Source organism: Arachis hypogaea, chromosome 15, assembly GCF_003086295.3.
Source record: "Arachis hypogaea cultivar Tifrunner chromosome 15, arahy.Tifrunner.gnm2.J5K5, whole genome shotgun sequence".
Classification (NCBI taxonomy): Eukaryota; Viridiplantae; Streptophyta; class Magnoliopsida; order Fabales; family Fabaceae; genus Arachis; species Arachis hypogaea.
This window is the reverse complement of record NC_092050.1, coordinates 19793587-19816156: the sequence shown is the minus strand read 5'-3', so window position 1 is coordinate 19816156 and position 22570 is coordinate 19793587. Positions and strand designations below refer to the sequence as shown.

The 22570-nt window shown below is 35.4% G+C and overlaps 2 protein-coding genes, 1 long non-coding RNA gene and 1 pseudogene across 6 annotated transcripts; 1 reads left to right on the top strand and 3 right to left on the bottom strand.

The window, feature by feature from the left end:
• Positions 1–5947: 5947 nt before the first annotated feature.
• On the bottom strand, positions 5948–9523 carry LOC112746919 (uncharacterized). 4 transcript variants are annotated; one of them, XM_072218379.1, is made up of 10 exons: positions 9143–9523; positions 9015–9077; positions 8690–8774; positions 8489–8562; positions 8248–8291; positions 7753–7858; positions 7323–7457; positions 7052–7123; positions 6402–6566; positions 5948–6214 (listed from the first exon to the last, which is right to left on the bottom strand). In XM_072218379.1, exons 1-6 carry the CDS (start codon positions 9281–9283, stop codon positions 7828–7830), a joined length of 438 nt encoding a protein of 145 aa, XP_072074480.1. In that variant the 5' UTR covers positions 9284–9523; the 3' UTR covers positions 5948–6214; positions 6402–6566; positions 7052–7123; positions 7323–7457; positions 7753–7827. The 4 variants fall into 4 exon arrangements, with proteins under 4 accessions (XP_072074480.1, XP_072074481.1, XP_072074479.1 ...); XM_072218380.1 differs by having other exon boundaries at positions 5949–6214; positions 6402–6523; XM_072218378.1 differs by having other exon boundaries at positions 5953–6214; positions 6402–6479.
• Positions 9524–15505: 5982 nt separating this feature from the next.
• Positions 15506–16471, top strand: LOC112748058 (uncharacterized mitochondrial protein AtMg00810-like). The gene has a single exon (XM_025796260.1). The coding sequence runs from the start codon at positions 15506–15508 to the stop codon at positions 16469–16471; it is 966 nt and encodes a 321-aa protein (XP_025652045.1).
• Positions 16472–17727: 1256 nt separating this feature from the next.
• Positions 17728–18564, bottom strand: LOC140179623 (uncharacterized; annotated as a pseudogene).
• Positions 18565–19130: 566 nt separating this feature from the next.
• Positions 19131–22154, bottom strand: LOC112749861 (uncharacterized). The gene is made up of 3 exons (XR_011873262.1): positions 21918–22154; positions 21278–21338; positions 19131–19450 (listed from the first exon to the last, which is right to left on the bottom strand). It is a non-coding gene; the product is annotated as an uncharacterized lncRNA (long non-coding RNA).
• Between the last annotated feature and the right edge of the window lie 416 nt (positions 22155–22570).

The window sequence follows — 22570 nt, the reverse complement described above, 5'->3', positions numbered from 1 at the left end:
TCATCAACCCACTCACTCTTTATTGAGCAATCATGCAGATTGGCCAAACTCAAACAATTGTCCCAACTGTATCTAAGTTTCAAAGACCTTTGTTAGCAAAAAATTGGAGGTAATTTGTATAGCAAGTTTTCATCATAAGACATGGATCCTTAGGGCTGCTTCATGAGAGGGTTCATCGCCAAAATTACACCGTATTGATTTGATTCGTTGAGTATAAATTACAGTTTGGTAGCATAGACTTGAGACTATTATAAAACATGACATTGTTTCAGATTGTTTTATACTGTTCTAAACAAAATGTACAAGTCAAGAATCTTAATAAATATGATGTAAATTTTTGTGCTAGAATCGTCGAAAATTCTTTACTTTCCTACAGATCAGAGAAGCTTCCAGAATAAAAAGGGCAAAAGAAAAATTAAAAATAAAAAAAATTGAAAAAGATAGCCCTGTTTCTCCCTAAAACCCTAAAAAGATTAAGAACAAAGAAAACAACTGTGTAGCTAATTACATAAGATAGAGTCTAGTTGGATCTACTCTTGGCCAACCTCAGTGAAGTTCTAACTACATTCGAAGAATTAGAGCTCTTTTCAACTTCACCACTCTTTTTCTCCTTTGGATCCGATGATTTATTGGACTTATCAACCACCTTGTTCGTCACAGCTTCACCACCCTTCATCAACCTCCGACGACATCTCTTTGTGCTCGCTAACACCGAATCCAATATATCATTTGGAACCGCATTTAAATCCAGATTGTCAGCCATTGTTGATGCAGGTAGAACTCTTCACCACCAACCTACACGAAGAAACACAATCAATTTAATGATTAGGACCAAATGCAAAACGACGTAGTTTGGAGGGAGAAGGACTTATTTGTCCAGTTTTCGAAACTACCCTTCTACTTATTAGTCCACGTGTGCACACGTGATGCCAAGTCATCAGAATGGGAGCCATGTCAGACTTTTTCGTTGGGTCTGACGGAGACATTTGGACAGAGGAACTCATCCATCCAAGTTTTATGAATATCAGAGATTTAAAAATATTTTTAAATGGTCAGGGATGAAAACATCCGCGGAAAAAAAGGTCAGAAACCTATTTGTCCTTTTCTATAAAAATATTTGATACTTATCTTAAAAAGATAAATTGAACAATTTCCACACCAAAATAAAAAAAGCACTAAAGAATCGGCCGAAAACCAAATAGAGGTTTGATAAGCTAAAACAATGCAAATCCACAAACGAGAGTAGTTTGTTCAATTAGATGTTACTTAGCAGTGAGTCCAAGAACACCTTGGACAACTTTTCGGAGGACCAATTGTCTTTGCCCTCAAATCCACTTTTTCTAGCTCAATCAATCATGCACAAAATCATTCAACGCTAGAATTGATGTCCTTAAATAATATTCTGATGTTTGCATGAGGAATCGCAAACCATTATTCACGTACAGAATTCAATCACCTCTCAACATTATTTTTTGTAATAGAAGCAAAACGCCCTCTCACCGATCACTAATAATACTCTCTCATGTATATAAAACCCTTTTATCTTTCAGATGGATCAAGTTTTTAGAAATAGAGTATACAGAAGAATTTGAAGATTTTCCCAACCTACATTTTCTCAATTTCACTTTGAATGTGAACAAATGAAGAAAAAAGGTGATATAATGTATTAATGCATTTGTTATATTATTACTTCAATTAACTATTTGTTGCCTAAAAAATACAATTAATTATACAAACGGCAAAACCCACAATGTTGGTCCCTCATTTCCAATTTCGTCACCAACAAAAGGCCAGATAAGAAGAAGGAAAATGTGCTCTTCTCTTTTATTTCACTATAGATTTAGAGTATAATTAGGATTAATTAAGATCAATTTTTTTTCAAAGGCAAAGTGATATTTATTTATTAAAGGAAAATAAACAAAAGTTGTGGGTTCACATTGGACAACCATACAATAGTGTAGGAAAGAGTTTTTCAAACAATTAGCATATCTTTAACCAAACATGACTAAACATACACATATATTAAGTCTTATTTCTCTTTTGGACCTCCTCCATGAATTCATGCGCTGAAGTGATAATCAAATCTCGTGAAGTGCTTTTGTTCTCAAAGACAAGAAGATTTCTTGCAGTCCAAATTTTTCATAGAATAATTGCTGCCAGTGCTAAATTTTTCCTCCAATGATGTCTTCGTCGTGCTCCTTCCATGAACTGGCTCCATCGCACCCAAAATTCCTCTGAGCTGTTTTGCCCCAGGTAAGCTCCCAGGTCTGACTTTTGCCAAACTTCTTGTGACCTTGGACAATCAATTAAGTAGTAATTTATGTTTTCCCTTAAATTGTTGCATCTAGGACAGATTTCTGGTAGCCTTTCATGAAGTCGACGACAAACTGGGATGCCGTCATGAAGGGCTTTCCACAGGAATACCTTAATCTTCGGCGGATATTGGAGTTCCCACAATGAATTCCAGAGACTCTTTTCCCTGCACAGATCGGGTAATTGGTTAATTGGAGAATGCACCATTTGAAAAGCTATTTTATAGTCAGAAGCCACCGTGAACTTGCCGTCCCTCTCACTTTCCCAGGTAATTCGATCTTCTTCGACTTCCATAATAGCAGTTTGTAAGATTTCTGATGCAATTTCTGGATTGAAATGATTTATGATTATATTCTCCTTCTACTGTCTATTATGAATGAGCTGATTAATCCAAATCAAATTTGGGTCTGTAAATGTTTGCTGTTGTTCGGATATTGACTTCACATTTTTAAGCCACTAATCCTCCATAATTCTAATCTGACAGCCTCGCCCCACTTGCCAACGGATACCTTGTTTGATAATTTTTCTTCCTTTTAGCAGGCTTCTCTAGGCGCAAGAAGGGTCCCGACCTGTGTCATCTCGTAGAAAAGAAGAAAATTTAAAATATTTGCTTCTGTAAATTTTGCTGATTAGAGAATTAGATTTCATGAAGATTCTCCAGTCTTGTTTAGCCAACATGGCTAAATTAAAGGCTTATAAGTATTTAAAACCTAAGCCTCTATACTTCTTTTCTCTGCAAATTATAATCCACCTGATCCATTGTAATCTTCTCTCTGAGCCCCTTTGCCCCCACAAAAAATTTATCATCTTTCTCTGAATCTCGTCTAGCAGTGTGTCCGGGAGCTTAAAACAACTCAAAGTGTAGATCGGAACTGCCGTAACCACTACTTTAATTAATACCTCTCTCCCGCTGATCGATAATAATGATCGCTTCCAAGCCTGCAGTTTCTTATCAACTTTCTCCTTTATAAAATTAAAGGTATGAGTTTTTGATCCATTAATCACTGCTGGCAGTCCTAAATACTTATTTTTTCTACCTACGTGTGGGATCTGAAGTAAATGAGACAAAAATTCTCTGGTCGAACTAGGAGTGTTCTTGCTATAGAAAATAGATAACTTAGAGAAATTAATTACCTGTCCACTAACATCACCATAGCACTCCAGTATCAACTTGTGACATTCTACCTCATTTGCCTTGCAAAAGAGAATGGAATCATCTGCAAAGAATAAGTGGCTGACTATAGGGCATCTACCATTAAATCTTAAACCTGAGATTTCTCTCCTCTATTCTCTTCTGTGGAGCAGATGGGAAAGTCCCTCTACACAAGGTAAAAAAAGGTAGGGGGAGAGGGGATCAACTTGTCGCAATCCCCTATATGGTTTGAAAAAACCATATGGTTGTCCATCCACAGTAACAGAGTAGAACACCATGGTAACACACTCCTTAATCCAGTCCACCCATTTATTACAAAAACTAAAATTCTTCATAATCTCCCAAACAAAAGACCATTCAACTCTGTCGTAAGTCTTACTCATATTGAACTTTACTGCCATCTCATAGTCTCCATAATTTTTGTGTTTTCAAAAAATTCATAAATTCATGGGCAATTAGGATGTTATCATTAATCAGGTGCCCTTTAATAAAAGGCACTCTGATTATAACTAATAATTTTATCTAACATACCCTGTATTCTATGAACAAGAATCTTGAAAATAATCTTGTAGAAAATACTGCTAAGGCTAATCGGACGAACCTGGGTCATGGATTCTGTGTTTGGCACCTTTGGGATTAGCCATATATGAGTATAATTCATTGCTCACAGCATCCTTCCCCCTGTGAAAAAGCTCTTTATGGCAGCATTAAGATCATCTTTAATTATCTCCCAGAAGTGTTAGTAAAATCTTTTATTTCTTCCTCTGTGACCCGTCTAGTAAGTCTTCGATTTTTTCTTCATCCACCTTAGCCTCCAAGTCCTCTAGTTTGCCCGTGGCTGGTCTGGGGTTTGAAGATGTGAACAAATTTCAGAAGTACTCAATAGCAATCTGAGTTATACCCGCGGTGTCTAATCTGAAATTTCCATCAACATCATGCAGCCTGTAAATTGTATTTTTTCAGTTCTGGGTTTGAGTCTTGGCATGGAAAAAGTTGGTTTTTTGGTCACCCTATTTCAACCATTGAATTTTGGATTTTTCTCTCCAATATCTCTCCTCTTTTAAATAGGCCTCAGATAACTCCTCCTTTAATTGAAGAATCTTTGTTCTGTCTGTTCCTGTGCCTTTGAGTTTCTCTTGTTCTATTTGGCTTCTCAATTCTGAAATTTCCTTTTGAGAGTTGTTAGAACTGGATTTTTGCCATTCAACTAGTCCATGTCCACATTTCTTCAATTTTGAAAAGAATTTGAACATTGGAGAGCCTTCAAATTGTGAGTGCCATGCTTCTTCCACGATATGCCGAACCTCCTCACTATCACACCACCTTTCTTGGAATTGAAACCTTCTCTTAGTTTTATGTACCTCTTTATCTACCATCAATAATAATGGATAGTGGTCAGAACCCGAGTATTCTAGGTGAAGAATTGCTGCTCTCGAGTAATCTGATCGAAATTGGAGAGAAGAGAGGCATCTATCTATCCTTTCCATAATAAGATTCTTTCCGTATTGTCAATTACTCCATGTGAACTTCCTTCCTTCATATCCCAAATCCAATAACTCCCTATCATTAATAAAATTATTAAAAGCCTCAATTGATGCAGCTGATTTCTTGCGTCCCCTTTCCTTTTCATGATAGGCGGATATGACATTAAAATCTCCTATCACAAGAAAGTAGGGGCTTGCTAAGCTCTTAATATCTAGGATTCTTTGATACTGATCTGAGCAAATGCTCTTGTCACAGTGTAAATGAACTGCCATTACTTCCTATCGTTTTTTATTGGCAATGTCTAACCAATCAAAATGGATGAAAAAGTCATCACTGGATCGTACTGAAATTCCTCTATCCTCCTTCCAAGCCAGTGCCAAGCCTCTAGAAACTCCTCTTGGATTGACACAGTCACTACAAGAAAAACACCCATTCAGGTACACTTGAAAAGTGTAGCCAAAAGTGAAAAAAAATGATGCCTTAGGCTACGGCTACGCTTTTTGGGCTACGGCTACGCTTTTTGGGGTGATTCCTATTCGGCCGTTGCCTATTCTCAAAGGCTACGCTTTTCTGCACCAAGGGCTACGCTTTTGACGTTTGGGAATAGGCTACGCTTTTCAAGTGATGCTGTGCAGGACCAAAGGCTACGCTTTTCAGCTTCCATTTTTACTAGAATAGGCTACGCTTTTCAACACTATTGCATCACCTGTCAAGCGTAGCCACATTATATTCCATGGCTACTTTTTATAAGTGTAGCCTTAGGTCCCTTGTTTTTTTTTTTTTTTTTTTGGTATACTATAGCTACTGTATATAAGTGTAGCCTTAGGTCCCTTATTATTATTTTTATTTAATATATATATATATATATATAATAATTTTGCATTTTTAATTAAATGAGTTAAATATTATAAAATAAAAATAAATACATAATTATACTAAATAATTTTTTTAAATAATAAAAATTATCTGTAACCAAAATATATTTATAATAATGATCCAAAAGTACTAGAATAATGTTAATTTTAAATATTCATACATCTCATATTAAAATAAACATAGCCATATCAAAATAACTATGATATCACTTAGAATTTACTACTAATACTCTATAAAAAATTAAAATATTATATCCTACATAAGTATCTTCTAATAAAAGTTATTAGTCAACTATACATGTATCCATTCCCAACACTACTCTATCTTAGCCAATAAACCACAATAATAATCAACTTAATCTTCATTATCATCATCCTCAATATTATCCTGCATAATTATATAGAAAAGTAATTAGAAAAATATTTATAATGACATTCGCGATTATAAAAAAAGTAGTGTTTCACAAATCCAAAATTAGAATTCAAAGATAAAAAAAGTATAAGCTATAAACCATAAGATAAAGAGCTATAATTTAAAAAATCATCACCCTAGCAGCTAGACAAAAATCCCCTACCTCCCACCACAATGCCAGAATCAGAACTGTTGCCACAAAGTTTCCCTATTCTCTTCACATTTGAAAAGTTAAACTCTCCTACACAAGCCAATCTTCAATTATTACTCCTCCAACTACTACTACTACATGCAGCAGCAACATATAGAACATGATTAGGACTAGCACCTAAAAACTAAAATTTTAATATATTATTATCATGTTATACATACTATATCTGCTGTTGTAACATTTTTTTAAATTAAAGCTAATAACTTTAATTTGAAAATACTAATACTATAAGTCTATAATCATAGCTAGTATTATTTGCTTTTTATCGGCAGATGAATAAAAAAATAGGGAAAAATTCATATATACCAACTCATCCCATGTTTCTAGTTCATGGTGAAAATAAAAGAACCAAAAATAGCAATATAACTTTCAGCCATAGCAAACGGAAGTGCACAAAATTAGAAATACAACAACCAGAATTGTACAAACAATTTTCAGCCACAAACAAACGGAAGTGACACACATATCATTGCAAGAAGTCAGAGGAGGAGATATGTGCTCAGTTTTACAGGGGAACAAAGTGAAACAAAACCAATAAACCAACCAAACTAGCAATTAGCAGTTGAATAATTTTCTTTTTCCAACCAAGCATAAATCAGCACCTTAGTCGTAGCTTCCAGGCTTACAAGGTCTAAGTGGAAGTCAAGCAGTCCAGGCGACCTATCAGCTAGAACCTAGAGCCAAAATAGCAAAATGGAAAGAAGGTAAGTGATCAAATGATATATTCCTTTATTGCGGATCTTGCATAAATTAAATAAATAAATAGTAATCCATAAACTATAATTTTACGTTAGACAAGATCTATCAGCCCTTCTGGATATCACTAAATCCAGTTGTGTAAATACTACTAAATAGCCAAGTAAAACACTGCACCTAAAATCCGAGGGCCCATTTTCTCTCAACAGGGATCTGTGGTCACATTCCTACTTGATAGTCCATATAACCTGGAAGGTACCCAGCAACTGGAGAAGAAACTTCACTGGAATGATTATGATTGAAACCAGCATCCTAAACAGTTACATTATAAAACCAAAAATAAGCTTTGCACAATATCCTATTTGAAAAGAGAAAACAAAGAAATCTAATACCAAGAACAGAAAATCTACAACTCCGACACAAAATCCATAAGAACTCGGTTCTAGCTAGAAAGATAGATTCCATCACATGGAGTGTAGAAAGAAATACTGGGCTGCTTCCCATTTGACATGGGTATAAAGTTAGAAGCAAGTTAAACAGTCAGATCACTTCATTTAAGATGGACAAGTGAAGAGATCTTGAGCAATTAGAGAAGAAAGAAACCCACCATAGTCTCTCAAACTATTTGACATAGCAATCGCAACAACACTCAACAGCCTGCTAGCCTCTGGTGCATCAAGAACTACACCACTTGCACTTTGAGGAGCAATGAGCTAGTGATATACAAGACATTAATCTTTCAATGAAAAATTAGATAGTGTTAAACCATGCCAAAAATTCTTTTACACCAAAACATAACTGCAGATCATAAAAAGTAAAATTTCAATCAAAAGATTTGCCTGCATCACCCAGAAGGCAAAACAAATAAACAAAATAAATTTTTAGGACCATCAGCCATCCAAAGACGACAAATTGCCTCAATTTTAGAAATGAACCTACAAAATAAATTTATTAAGTAACATAAAAGAATAATGTTATCATGATAGTAGAGTAGCATCATTTCAACACAAAGAACCATTTCTCTTACAGTAATGCTATAAAGTGTCTTGTAATTGAGATTTCATGCAAATTTGAACGAAGAGGGCTCAAAAAATAAACAAACCTTTCCCATGAAGAAGCTATAGTGAAATCATCAAAATGCTCAAACTGCATTGACATTTGAAGAAGGAGGTAGCAAAATTAGCACTACCCCTAATACCATCATCACACGCAATAAGGAATTCACCAATTAATTAAGAAATAAGAATTTTGATTCAGTGATGAAGGAGAAAGAGAATACCACTTCCTCTAAAACATCAATACTTTCTTTAAAAGTCTGATTTCTTCCCGTGAATGATACTCACCTCTTCAGGGAACAAATCTGGGTGTTTGGAAAATATTCTGAGCATCAAATCGTTGTATCTGGAAGAAATGGAAACTGCACAAATTAAAAGGGAAAAAGGATTATAATCAATAGAGCACAATAGATTGAAGCTATATACTAAGAGAAATGAACAAACAATAAACCCCTGAAGAAATATACAGTACAAACAATTAATTCATACGTTCCAATAACATTATTAATCCTGTCAACTGCTCTCTCCCTAATTTGTGAAGCTTCCAAATTAGCGATCTAGTTCTGCTTGTGGCCTGAAATGACACCAATCAACTACAGTGAGATCAATTAGAGAGCAGAGTAGACCCCTTTATTATTTGTGAAAATAAGATAAAAAGTCTATTTAATCTATCCTTTGCTTGACGCCAAAATTATGATAGTAAAAACATGGAACAATATAAGAACAACAACAACTAATTAGAAGATTAGAAAACCTAAAATTAGACCCCAAAACCCCCAAAAATTTATAGAACCAATTGAAAATTAATACATACCATCTCCATCTCATTTAGCCATTGCAGTTCATCATCACTATCCAAATCATACACACTTTCGAACTGAAAAGTGAGAGCAAGTTAGAGAATGAGTGAGAAAGAGATGATACAGAACAGAGAATGGTTACCTGGTGACACGGGGTACTCCCTTCGAGCTCCTTGGCGGCGGAACAGCAGCCCGACGGTGGCAGAACAGCGAAGGCAACAAGCCCTAGCAATGGCGGTGGAGTTTCAGCGGCGACCGAGAACCCCCTTCTTCTCTCCTCCATCGCGTTTTCTCTCTTCCTTGAGCTCTCTTTCACTGGCGCTCGACAGCGGTGGAGCCCTAGGCGGCGTCGTCGTTTCTTTCCTTCCTTCCCTTCTCCTCGCTTCTTCTCTTCTTCTTTCTGTGCTCCCCTTTTCTGATTTCTTCTCTTTCGTGTGTGTGAGTTGAGGGAGGATGAGAGTGCGTGAGTGACGGCGTGGTGAGTGGTGAGTGACGAATATGAGTGATTGGTGGAGATGGTGAGTGGTGACGCCGTGAGTGGTGACTGGTGATGGCGATCCCATTCTCTGATTTGGGGGTGATGAGTGGCGCGAAGAAGGGAAAAGCTAAGGGTAGTGATGATCGAGTGTTATGTTTTCAGTGGCTAAGGGTTATGTTTTTTTATTTGGCTAAGTGTTTGTATGCGTTGTATCATTTGGTGAAAATTCAAAAATTTACTAAGTGTTATATATTGGGTATTTGACTTAGATACATTAGGCAACACTTTTGAAGCGCACCCAAAACTTAACAAATAGGCTACTTTTAAAAAGCGCTCTCTTTAATATAAAAGTGTACCCATAGATATTAACATACGGCTACGCTTTATAAGTGATTTCTATAATACCTAAGGCTACACTTTTTAAATGATGTCAGAATTGTGTTTCCTTTTCTCTAAAAAATAGGCAACACTGAAAAAAGCGTAGGCTATTCTATGAATAGGCTACGCTTTTCAAATGTAGCTTAAAAAAGTGTGGCTGAATGGGTGTTTTTCTTGTAGTGAGTAAACCTACTGATATCCAACTTTGTTGCAGTGGCTAGTTACATTCAAGGTAATATTTTTTGTTTCGCATAAAAATATTACCTCAGGGGAATGGGATCTACAGATCCCTTGTATGTTGTGAACTGTCAGGGGATTTTCCATACCCCGATAGTTCCACATCATCATCTTCATGGATCCTTGGGTGCCAAATGTGGGGTGGCATTCTCTCCTTCTTCAGCAGTGCTACCTTCATCTTCTTCTAAGCATATCTTCTTTTTTTCTAGCAGTCATACTTTCTCCCTGAGGACCTCTTTTGCTTCCGGTCACCTTCAAGAATTTTTTTCGAGCTAGTTGTTTCAAGTTCTGTCCCTTCTCCCTATACATAATTGCACTCCTATCCTCTTTACTTCTGAACACAAATCCTTCCCCTTCTCTCCCCATTCCCGAGTCCCCACTTTTTTCCTGGTAGTTTTCCAAATGCTGTTTTTCTATCATTGGCTGCAGCACTTGGATTAGTTGGAGTTCTGGTAAGTGTTCACTTTGTAGTGTTCGGTTCTTACTCATTACCTCTTCTCCTTCATTTTCCTTTCGATTTTGCAGTGATTGGATTGACAAACTAGCCAAACTCCTGATCAGGTTCACTGGAATAGGCTTTGTAACCTTGTTTTGTCTACTCTTCTCATTTATCGGTACCTTAGAGTCAAAATTGTCTTCTGTGAGATTCTCTCTTCGACTTTATTAATCTGATTTCAGCCATTTGCCCCATCTTTCTTCTTTAACCTCTCCTTTTAAAGAATCATCAAGTTGAAAATTAAACATCCTTGCCTTATGTCCCACATAACCATAATAGTTGCAAAAGTTCTCCATCCATTCATACTTCAAACCAACTTCTAACACCTTTTTATTCGGGCCGACTATACGCAGGGATCTTTTAATCGGTCTAGTAATATCTAAACTGATTTGTGCCTTAACTATGATGTGTTCTTTGCCTCAAACTTGGAAGATATACACATCTAGAACATCCCCAAAAGAGCATCCGAGCTTCCATCCTATGTCCTTCATTTTGTAGTGGTCCGGCAGCCCCCAAAATTAAATCCACATCGAAATTTGGGTGAAATCTAGATCTCCAATCTGTTCATCCTCCTTTCACCATTTTAAGTTTAAAATATAATTCTTAAAGAGCCATGATGCATCCCGTTCGACCCTTATGACATCTTTTTCGTCTTGAAAGAAGAATTGGAACACATTCCCACCATGATCAATTACCTTGAATCCTTCTGGTTGTCGCCAAACAGCTTGTATTGCTGGTTCTATTGTTCCTACTGAAAATTGCTTGTCTGCCCAAAGTCTCCCCACCAAGCTTCTAGAACATCTTTCTACCCCTACTTGAATATCTTTCTTCTCTACGACTACGATTGGATCTTCATCATCATAATTTGTGCGTTGACCTGAATCTGAGAAAGCAGCATTCGTTGCCATGATTGTGGTCTATGTAACACACTTGATAGTTGAGCACGTCAAATTGTGAAATTAGGATTACTTCCAAAAAATCCTAGTAGAGCATAGAAAAACCCTATGGGGAACTTAATTAAGATCAATTAGCATCATTTATATTTATTTAGCATATCTATGTATTTATTGTAGGTTATTACGCTTTTATTATTTTGATTATTCTAGTACCTATATATGCCCTTGTACATTGTATCTTTTGATCACACCAAATAACACACAAAAATACCTTCTTCAAACTACTTTCTTCTTTTTAACATGGTATCAAGAGTATAAATTTTCTTTTCTTTTTCTATGAAAATTAGTTCATAGTCATTTTTTTCGGCAATATTCTTTGTCCTTGATTTTTTATCCATTCCCGACGCTTTGGTTCGTCATCGCCCTTCCTACCGTCTTTGTCTCGTCGTCACGAGTCCAACGAACCTAACCCCAACATCAGAAACCTTCAAACGCGCCGTCGCAAGTCGCTGCCGTTGCCTTTTTTCTTCTCCTCTTCAGATGCATTCAACGTCGTCGGATTCGATGCAAGATCAACGGCGTAGAAGCCTCCACGTGTCGCAACCCGCGCATCCCACAGATCCGCATCCAACTTGCGCTTGGATCCGCGTGTTGACCCGAACCAGCCATTTGTTGACTTGCGTGTCAACCCTGCTGAGTTAGCATTACCGTGTTTTTCCTCTTCCATGCAGACACTGCCACGTGTCCTTCATTGCTGATATGGCTTCTCACGTGTCTGGTGACGTGGCACATAGTGAGACCCTTTCTAAGATTTTTTGGTGAGCCTTTTTCAATTCTGCCATCTGTTTTCTCGATTTTTATCCCGATTTTACAATTTCTTCTCTTATTTTTTTGTTTTTGTTTCTGCTATTATGGAAAAATCAGATATTTTTCAGCCTATTCTATTATTCTTAATAACTCCAACTATGCTCATTGGGTTGAAGCTATGAGAGAATTTCTTAAAGGGAGCAAGTTATCGCGCTATGTGACTGGTGATGTTGTTTGTCCTGTTAAGCCAATTGTGATTGAAAAATCAAAAGATGGGACCTCCGAATCTAAGGAGGATGTTGAGAAAGACTTTGTAGAGTAATTGGAAGTTTGGAATAGTAAAAATCATCAGATTATCACTTGGTTTCCAACACCTCTAATCTAGGCATTCATTTAGAGTTTGGGCAAACTGTTAAAGATGTATGGGATCATTTGGCAAAAGTTACACTATTTCTAACCTCTCCAATCAGTACCAACTGCTAAAGGAGCTTTATACCCTTAAACAAGAATGTGGACATGCGATTTTTGGTTTTCTTGCTCAAATGAAAATGATTTAGGATCAATTGACCTCTTGAGAGTCTGTTCTTAAAGATTTCTACTGACGCTCAGGCATATGAAGAATATTGCAACTGAACACGTCTCATACAGTTTCTTATGGCACTTACTGATGATTACGAGTTGATTAGAGCTTCTCTTCTTCATTATAATCTCTTGCCTAGCCTTGAAGATGCGCTTCCTCATCTTAAGTCTGAAGAAACACGCCTGTGGTTGACTTGCTTTGAGAGTGAAACTGTCTTTCCTGCCACCGACAGAAAGGGTAAATTTTGTCAAAATTGTAACCGCTCTGGGCACTCCTTCTCAGACTGTCCTTTTATTGAATGTCGTAAATACAAACAGAAAGGTCACATTGGCTTCAATTGTCCAAAACTGTTCTCCCATTATTGTAAGCTCTTCGAACACTTGATTACTACCTGTCCTACTTGACCACCAACTCTCCTTCTCTCAACCCACCGTCTATCTCTCCATTCAACATTGAGTTTCTTCTTATGCAACTTCTCTCCTTTTCTAGTAATACCTTTGTTGCTCTTTCCACTCCTGCAAGTAATTCCAAATGGTATTTTGATTCTGGTTGCTTTAATCACATGTCTCCTTTGCATCATTTTTTGTCATCTTTGTCTACCACTTCAAATGCATCTTCTATCAACACTGCTGATGGTTTTCTCTTGCATGCGACACATAAGGGTTTTATTTCACTGTCAAAATATTAATCTCCCTGATACTTATTTTATACCCAAATTAAACGTTAATCTTATTTCTGTCGGCCAACTTATTGATCTCGATTTTGATGTCAATTTCTCTATTTCTGGTTGTTGTATGCAGGATTATCGAACAAGACAGGTCATCGGGATTGGATGTAAGATCGAAAGATTGTTTGAGCTCGAGAACTTTCATGTTCCTTCTACGTGAAATCTTTGTGTTGTTTCATCTCCTTCTACTATTCTCTTGTGGCATCGCCATCTTGCCCAAAGCTCCTAAAGAAAATTGCGTCCTCTTATGTCTATGGGTATTTTAGGTCAAATTCATAATGAGTCTTTTGATTGCATTTCTTATCAAAGTGCAAAACAATCAGCTTTATCTTTTTATAATAATTCATCTCTTGCTTGTTCTCCTTTTGATTTTATTCACTTTGATGTTTGGGGTCTCACTCTCACTGCTTCTATGGAAGGGGCTCAATACTTTGTAGTATTTATTGATGATTATTCATGTTTTACTTGAGTTTATTTGATGACTAATCATCATGAGCTGCCTCAACTTTATATTAACTTTGTCACTATGATTAAAACTCATTTTTTCAAGGTCATTAAAATCTTCCGACGCGATAATGTTGAATATCGTGACTCCAAACTTTTAAATTTCCTTGTTGAACATGATATTTTATCTGAGTTTTCTTGTCCTGGTACCTCTCAGCAAAATAGAAGAGCTAAACGCATATTCTTGACTCTGTTCGTACAATGCTTATTTCTTCTTCATGTCCTGAGCGTACTTGGAGTAAAGTTGTTCTCACTACTGTTCATGTTATCAATAGACTCTTTTCTTCTGTCTTTGGTAACACTACTCTCTTTGAGCATCTTTATCATACTTCTCTAGATTATAGCTCTCTTTATGTTTTTGGTTGTGTCTGTTTTGTCCTTCTTCAGCCTCATAAACATAATAAACTTGAACTTTGGGCTCGCATGTGTTGTTTCCTTGGTTATGGCACTGAACACAAGGGTTATTGTTGTTGGGATCCTATTTCTTGACGTATTCGTATATATCGTCATGTTGTATTCTGGGAGCATCACATGTTCTCTAGTTTCTCTTCTTTTGAGTCCATTCCTTTTACTTAGTCACCGTTTTTCACTAACCTCAATGTTGATCTTTTTTCAAGTGATGATACTACAGGTTCTATCTCAAGTCAACCTCTTGAGCTTTCTACTCTTCCGCATTCTCCATTTCTCGATGATTCTAGACCGGACGATGTTTCTGCTCCTGCTGTCATGCCTTCTCCCTCCACTCGTTCTTCTAGGATAAGAAAGCTACATCCTCATCTTCTTGATTATCCTTGTTTTTCTACTATTCTTTATCACTATGAACCTACGTCATTCCGAGAAGCCTCCTCAAATTCAAATTGGCAACAATCAATACAGGAAGAAATTCATGCACTTGAAAAAGCACACACTTGGGACTTGGTTGATCCTCCTTCTGATAAGGAAGTTATGGGTAGTAGATGGGTATACAAGATCAAGACTCACTCTTATGGTTCTATTAACCGTTATAAGGCACGATTAGTTACTCAAGGATGTACGTAAGAGTATAGTATTGATTATGAAGATACTTGTTTTTGTGGCTCGTCTCACATCTGTTCGCGCTCTCCTTGCCATTATTGCAGTAAAAAAATGGTCTCTCAGTCAGATGGATATAAAGATTGCATCTCTTAATGGGGAAGAAGGTTTATAGGAAATCCCCCCCGGGATATCCTTGTCCCTCTAGCAAAGTCTATCTCCTTCATAAGGCACTTTACGGTCTTAAGCAAGCTCCTTGTGAATGGTTTGAAAAGCTCAACACCACTATATGCAATCTCAGTTTCACTTGCAGCTCTCATGAGAATGCTCTCTGATCTTTATTCGTAAAAGTGAACGTGAGGTTATTTTTCTACTTTTATATGTTAATGACATGATCATTTTTGGAGATGATGTTGATGGTATCTCTGATCTTAAAGCATCCCTTCACCATACTTTTGAGATGAAAGATCTTGGTTCTCTCAGTTATTTTCTTGGCCTTGAAGTCATATCCATAGATGATGGTATCTATCTCTCTCAAGCTAAGTATGCTTCGGATCTTCTTGCTCGAGCCGACATTACAGATAGTCATACTGAGTCTACTTCTCTTGAGCCTAATGTTTGGTTTACTCTTATAGATGACACTGTTTTGGATAATCTTACTCTTTATCAACAGTTAGTTGGAGGTCTCGTTTACTTGACTGTCACACGACCGGACATCGCCTATCTAGTTCATGTTCTTAGCCAGTTCTTGTCGGCTCCTCGTGCTACTCACTATGCGGCAGTTCTTCGCATTCTTTACTACATTAAAGGCACTCTATTTCATGGCCTTTATTTTTTTGCCCATTCATCTTTAACCTTTCAAGCGTACTCAGATGCTGATTGGGCTAGTGATCCCACTGATTGTCATTCTACTATTGATTATTGTTTGTTTCTTGTTGACTCTCTCATTTCATGGCGAGTCAAGAAGCAAATGTTCATTGCTCGATCAAGTATCGAAGTTGAATACTATGCTCTCGCTGACACCATTGCTGGGGTTGTCTCGATTCGTTGGCTTCTCGAAAACTTGGGTGCTCCTCAATCCTCCCTAACTGACATTTTTTATGACAACTACAGTGCTATTCTAATTGCCCATAATGATGTTTTTCATGAACGCACCAAACACATTGAGATTGATTGTCACTTTGTCTGGCAACGTCTCCTTATTGATGTTGTTCGTCTCATAACTGTTGGAACTTTAGATCAGACTGCTGATATCTTCACGAAAACATCATCCTACTCGTTTTCGGACTCTAGTATCCAAACTCAAGATGGTATTCTTAGCTCGCACTTGAGTTTGAAGAAGAATGTTAAAGTATAATTAGAATCAATTAAGATCAGTTAGCATCGTTTATATTTATTTAGCATATCAGTGTATTTATTGTAAGTTATTACGCTTTTATTACTCTAATTCTTCTAGCACCTATATATATTCTTATACATTGTATCTTTTGATCACACCAAATAACACACAAAAACATCTTCAGACTATTCTCTTATTTCTAACAACTTCAATTCCTAACATATACAATTATACAAAGGGCTAAACCCACAATACTGTTTTCTCATTTTCAATTGAGAATGTTTAGGAGGTCAGCACTTTTATTTAAATTTGGCCAGCACTTATCCAGCAAAAGGAACGTGAATAATCACACACCATTAGATGGAATTTTATACTATTAAAATATCAATATAATAACTAATTGATTACTACAAATCATAAAACTTGCTTTCTTCTAGCATTATTCTTTATAATTTCGTCACCAACAAAAGGCCAAATAAGAAGGAAAAGGTGCTCTTCTCTTTTATTTCACTATAGATTTTCTTGCTTATGTGCCCCCCACTAGTTGAGTGTGGCATCATGAAACAAGAGGGGGGTTGGTGCGTTAATATAATGACGCTCACGTGTGTGCGCATCAGAGTGAGTGGTGGGTTTGGATAAAATAAAGAGCACACACATACAGATTCTGCAGTCAGCAATGGCAGCCTGACAAGCCCACAAATAGAAAGTTAAATAGCATAGCTTGACTAAATGCTCCATAGCCACTCACCATGTGACCATATTTTCGAAATTGTTGGATCTCTTTCGGTATATATCTCTTCACCTTAGCTTCTAGAGTGGGAGAATAAGTTGCGTTGAGAATGAGCCTTATAGCTAGCTCGCAATAGCTCGCAATTGAGTGCTCATAATATATCACAGTGGTAGGGCCAGTAATTTTTGTGATTTGTAACCATTAAATAACTATCAATAATAATTTTAATTGTGTGAGATTTCATCTAATGATTAAGGATTACTCACTTTTCTTTTGCTGATTACGTGCTGACCTAAAGTTGCTGTTTCCTAGACTTTTTCTATTTTATATTTGTTTTATTTGTTGCCCTGCATTTCCTAACAAGGAATAAAGATTTTCTCTTTCGCATTATAATCTCATCAAAAAATGCAGAAATTTTGTCTACTCCTTTAAATTCAATGCATTAAGAAGGAATGAAAGCAGTATATCGGCGCTCTTACTTCCTTTCTTCATTAATTTTCCACGGGAAAGTATCCATCCATTAGTAAATAAAGGTAAAGGTATATAGCACTAAAGCTTAAGTAATATTATAAATTCTATTATAAATCACACGGTTTGATAACATTTAAGTCTAGAATATCAATTAAACAGTAACAAGTAGTGGTTGATGAAGAAGGAGCATATGATCATGACATCACTAGAATTGTAGCTGCGAATCGCGGAGTTGACGAAGGAGGAGGCAAGTTAACTGTTCAAGTAGGAAAGAAGCTATACATAAGGAAATCCCTGATGTGCCCTTTACAGAAGGCATATTTACGTAGCAAGGCTTCTTTGTGAAAGCCAACTTTGTGGAGAACCCTTTGAGAGGCCTCATTTTCAACCTCCACCAAGGCCTCCAATCTCACCACCTCCGGAAACTCCTTCAAAGCTTCCCGTACGGCCATCCTCAGAGCGGCCGTGGCTATCCCTTTCCCCCAGTGCTGCGGCGCCACCGCGTAGCTCACATGCGCTTTGCACCGGTAATCACCCGACCCGGGCCTCACCGAAACGTATCAAATGGAGCGGTCATGGAGGCATATAGATCGGCGCCATGGATGAGGCATAGCAACCTTCTCTATGTAATCGATTGCCTCTTGTTTGGATTTGATGGAGTTCCATCTCAAGAAGCGCGTGACTGTATCATCGCTTCCCCATGTAAGCAAGTCATCCGCATCAGATACCTTAAATGGACGCACACAAATTCCTGCTTGATTGTTGTAGTTTTCCATTTATTCCAGGACAGAGTTATTGAAGAAATTCCAGTATAGACGCTAATATACAGTAGCAGTGACTGCCTACGTTGAACCTGCTTGCTAGCTAGAATTCATTGAATACTACATACTACTACTACTGTTTGATTCGGTCAACAAAGGCGGGCGCGGATACCCTTCAATGCATGTGTGTGTGGGTCGTCGTGTCCCTTCTCAAAGTGAAAATGAAATTGGCTCCGCTGAGGACTACTCAGGGCTATATACATGTGCCAGTCATAGCTTATTTCATGAAATGATCAATAAATTAAACACGTACAATAACCTAACGACATATCCATCTATCTACTTACTTGAAGAATGAAGATTCTTTATTTAGGGTTATTTTTCTCACATTAAATTGACTCCTACAACACCATTCTATTCTTTATTTTAACTTCCTAACAAATAAGGACAAAATAATAATGGAACTCTTTATAAACTACAATTTTTATTCACTTATATTCCCTTAATAGTTGGAAAATAATTTATCACTTGAACATGCATGCCACGGATCAATTTTTACTATTGACTGATGATAAAGCGGATCTTAACATGAATTTCTCAATATCATCATATCAGTAGCAAAAATCATATACACTTAATAACTTGACATAGTAGTTAAATTTTTATTGAAAAGATCTTTTTACAGAGAAGTCGCCGGATGAATCAGATCAGTTCATCAATGAAAAAATTCACCTTACCATGTTAAGTATTTGTTTCCAATAATTAATTTGATACAGTAGTGAGGAATCCAAAAAATTTTCTATAAATAGAGGATAAAGTATTATTTAGGGATATCAACGGCCAAAAACTTTTCAATACCTAGAGAATAAAGTATTACATAGAGATGTTAACGGGGAGGGCGGAAAGGGGAGGTACGTTTCCAAACCCCAAAATTCCCCGTCTTAGCTTTGATCTCTGTAGGAGTGTAGGAGATAACTGAGCCCATTTTCTATTTTCCCTTTTTTCGCGGGAATTCTCATTCTCCATCTGCCATTTCTATATTCATATAAAAAATTTTAATAAAATTTTTTTTTATAAAAATATAAATAATATATACCATGCATTAAAACAACGTATAAATACATCTTGTTCAAATTTTAAAATAATAAATTAATTAAAATTTAATATCTAAATCCAAAAAAATAAAATAACATAATATAAAAAAATGAAATAAGTCCTAACACAATATATATATATATATATATATATATATATATAATAAATGAGATGACTAAAATACTTATAGAAATACCTACAATATTAAAGATAAGTAAGTAAATTCGTATTAAGTCAAATTTAATCATATAATAAAAATAATTATATATAATTTTTTATATATTATTTATGATATTTTTGAATTTCAGTGAACACATTTGTTCTCAAAGCTACACAAATGATTTTGGTATTGCTTGGATATGATAATTTAATGGAATAAAATTTTTATAAATTATGTGATTGAAATATATATATAATTTAAAGAAAAAAATGTCATAGTCTATCTACAATGTAAATCTCACTTTGAAATTTTTTAAGGTGAATATTCTAATAAAAATTTTATAATTATTATTATGTAAAGATATTTTATTTTGATTATTGAATAATAAATTTTAAAACCTAATTTTCATATGCTGTAAATATATTATTTTTATTTAAATTATGACAAAATAAATAAACTACACTTCTTAAACCAAAATCATCATAAAAAATTATTTTTTACATTTTTATTGGAGTAGTTAATATTTTTTAAAGTATGTACTCTAAATTATATAGTGTCATATTTGATCAGTATTTTCAAATATCACAATGAAGTAAAGTCTTTGATCAATATTCTACTATTTTCATATGATAACAAAAATCAAATATTATATTTAAATGACATACTAACAATATTTAGGTTGGTCCCTTAAACACACAATGCAATGGATTTGACCCATTGCATGTGTATGGAAAGCAGTACCCATTGCATGTGTATGGAAAGCAGTAGTGCGTGTTTTTTTTTTCCTTTGATCAAGAAGAATGTAATGAGAAATTAGGTGATGTCGAAGATGAACCTTCTTAATGGACACAGTAGTATTATCCGCAATAAAGTTCTACAATAAAATCCAGAAATTCCTCAATCCTTAAATAATGCAAGAGAACTTTACTTTCCTTTGTAGTGATGTTGTGTTTTCTTTATTTTAGAGTATTGGGAGAACCTCATCTTTTTCTCTTTATACCCAAACAAAAAAAATACTTGTAATTTCATTTTATATTAGTAATGAAATTATCTATTTTTGAAAAAAAAAAGACTATACATATATATATTTAGTTAAAAAATAAATCTCTTAAAATATCTAAATAAAACAATAGTACTCCAATGAGCAAGATTTTTTAACAACAATAAAATAAAAAATCCTTTTTTGTGCTTGTATATGTGATTCGTCATTTGGTATAAACAAAGGAAAATACTTAAGAGTCATCAAAATTTATTATTTTTGGACATTAATTTTAGTTATTAATTCAATTTTTTTAATCTAGTAATTGAATAATATTCTTTTAATCCAAATTTTTAAATATTGATCACTGTTAAAAAAAAAATAATACATTCGGTTAGTCTTTTACTATTAAATAAATATTCACTTTGAATATATATCATCATGTTATTGGAAAAGAAATCATGAAGGTCACATATATCATATATGCATGCAGCTATGCTTTCCGGTTATAACATACTATATAGCTAGCAAGGTCTTTTTGTTTGTGAAGATAAAAAATCATATGCAGATACAAATTAAATTCATAGAATTAAGCTAGTAATGAAACCCTAAAATGAGTCCCATTTACCTGATGTGCAGATAGATCATAATCACTGCTGTCATCCTTAAAGTGAAAGTTAATATACTCACTGTAAAAGGTAGTGAGATGTAGTGTCAGTATAGCGATGCAAAATGAAATCATTTCCTTTTCAAGCAAGGCTAATTCTTAAGATTATCTACATTCATAAAAGCAAAAAAATTATGATCTAACATGTTTACTTTACTTTATACATATATAGATACACAGGCAAACTCAAGAAGAAAGCAATGCAAAAATCTTAGATCCAGTTAGGATGAAGATCAAAGAATAGTAGGCCACATTATTATAAACGATTTTTGCAAAGAAAATATAGGAAATATAGATCAAATCTTGGTTCTCTACTCTTTCAGAGAGATTCGTGCAAAGAAACAAAAGAAAACCAAGAAAGAAAATATAGGAAATATAGATAGATACTGAGAAGTCGCAGTACAGATAACAGATTACAGAACTAATTAAGAGGAAACAGGGCTATTAGGCAGGCATGGCATCGTTAGATCCTGAAAAAGAAGAACTATATAGATTATTCCATCCCTTTTCCAATCGATTAAAAGGGAAACTAAGAATGAGAAAACAAAGACAAAAAATGAAGGATAAACTGGAGATTGACAGAAAAAAAGAGAGCACGCACTGCAAGAACATGTAGATACATAGCAATGACTGTCTGGCAGCATGTGCTCTCTTTCTTCCGTCAATCTCACTTGTATTCTAATTTTGTGTCTTATTAACTACTACTTCCATAGATCTCTTTCCCTGATTTCTTCACCATATATAACGGTAGAAGCAGCAACATCAACAACACTGTTACTATTATTGTGATCGTACGGAGAAAAAGATAGTGAGCCAGTTAGGAAAGCGATGACAAGACAGATGAGAAGTGGAAGAGATAAGGTGGAGGAGGTGCACAGTACTCCACGTAAGACAAAGGACAACTATTAGAGTATAGGTGTCGACTTCTTATTGGCCCACGTATGCAATTCTGATAGATGTGCTCCACTGCTCCTTCAATACCACCTTATCCTGGGGAAAGGATCCTCTCAAATTGTTTAAAAAAAATTTGAGGGAATAAAGTGTGATCTATAACTCTTTAATATGCTCTCTCTTATGTTTTTTCGTAGTCCTACTTATAACAATTAATAGTAAGATATCACATTTTACTTTCTCAATTATTAAAAAAAATTGAGAAGATCCATTTCTCCCTGTCCTGTCATTCTTTCTTTAATTTACTTACACCTTTCATTTTACAAAACTTATTTTGGTTAGATAAAAAATTATTCATATATT

What these genes read in the sequence shown, in the direction of transcription:
- LOC112746919 (XM_072218379.1), bottom strand. Translation starts at nt 9,283, where the DNA reads ATGGAGGAGAGAAGAAGGGGGTTCTCGGTCGCCGCTGAAACTCCACCG. An exon ending in GGAGTACCCCGTGTCACCAG is followed by an intron (nt 9,078 to 9,142) that starts GTAACCATTCTC and finishes CTCACTTTTCAG; the next exon opens with TTCGAAAGTGTGTATGATTT. An exon ending in ATAGCTTCTTCATGGGAAAG is followed by an intron (nt 7,859 to 8,247) that starts GTTTGTTTATTT and finishes GTATATCACTAG; the next exon opens with CTCATTGCTCCTCAAAGTGC.
- LOC112748058 (XM_025796260.1), top strand. Translation starts at nt 15,506, where the DNA reads ATGATCATTTTTGGAGATGATGTTGATGGTATCTCTGATCTTAAAGCA.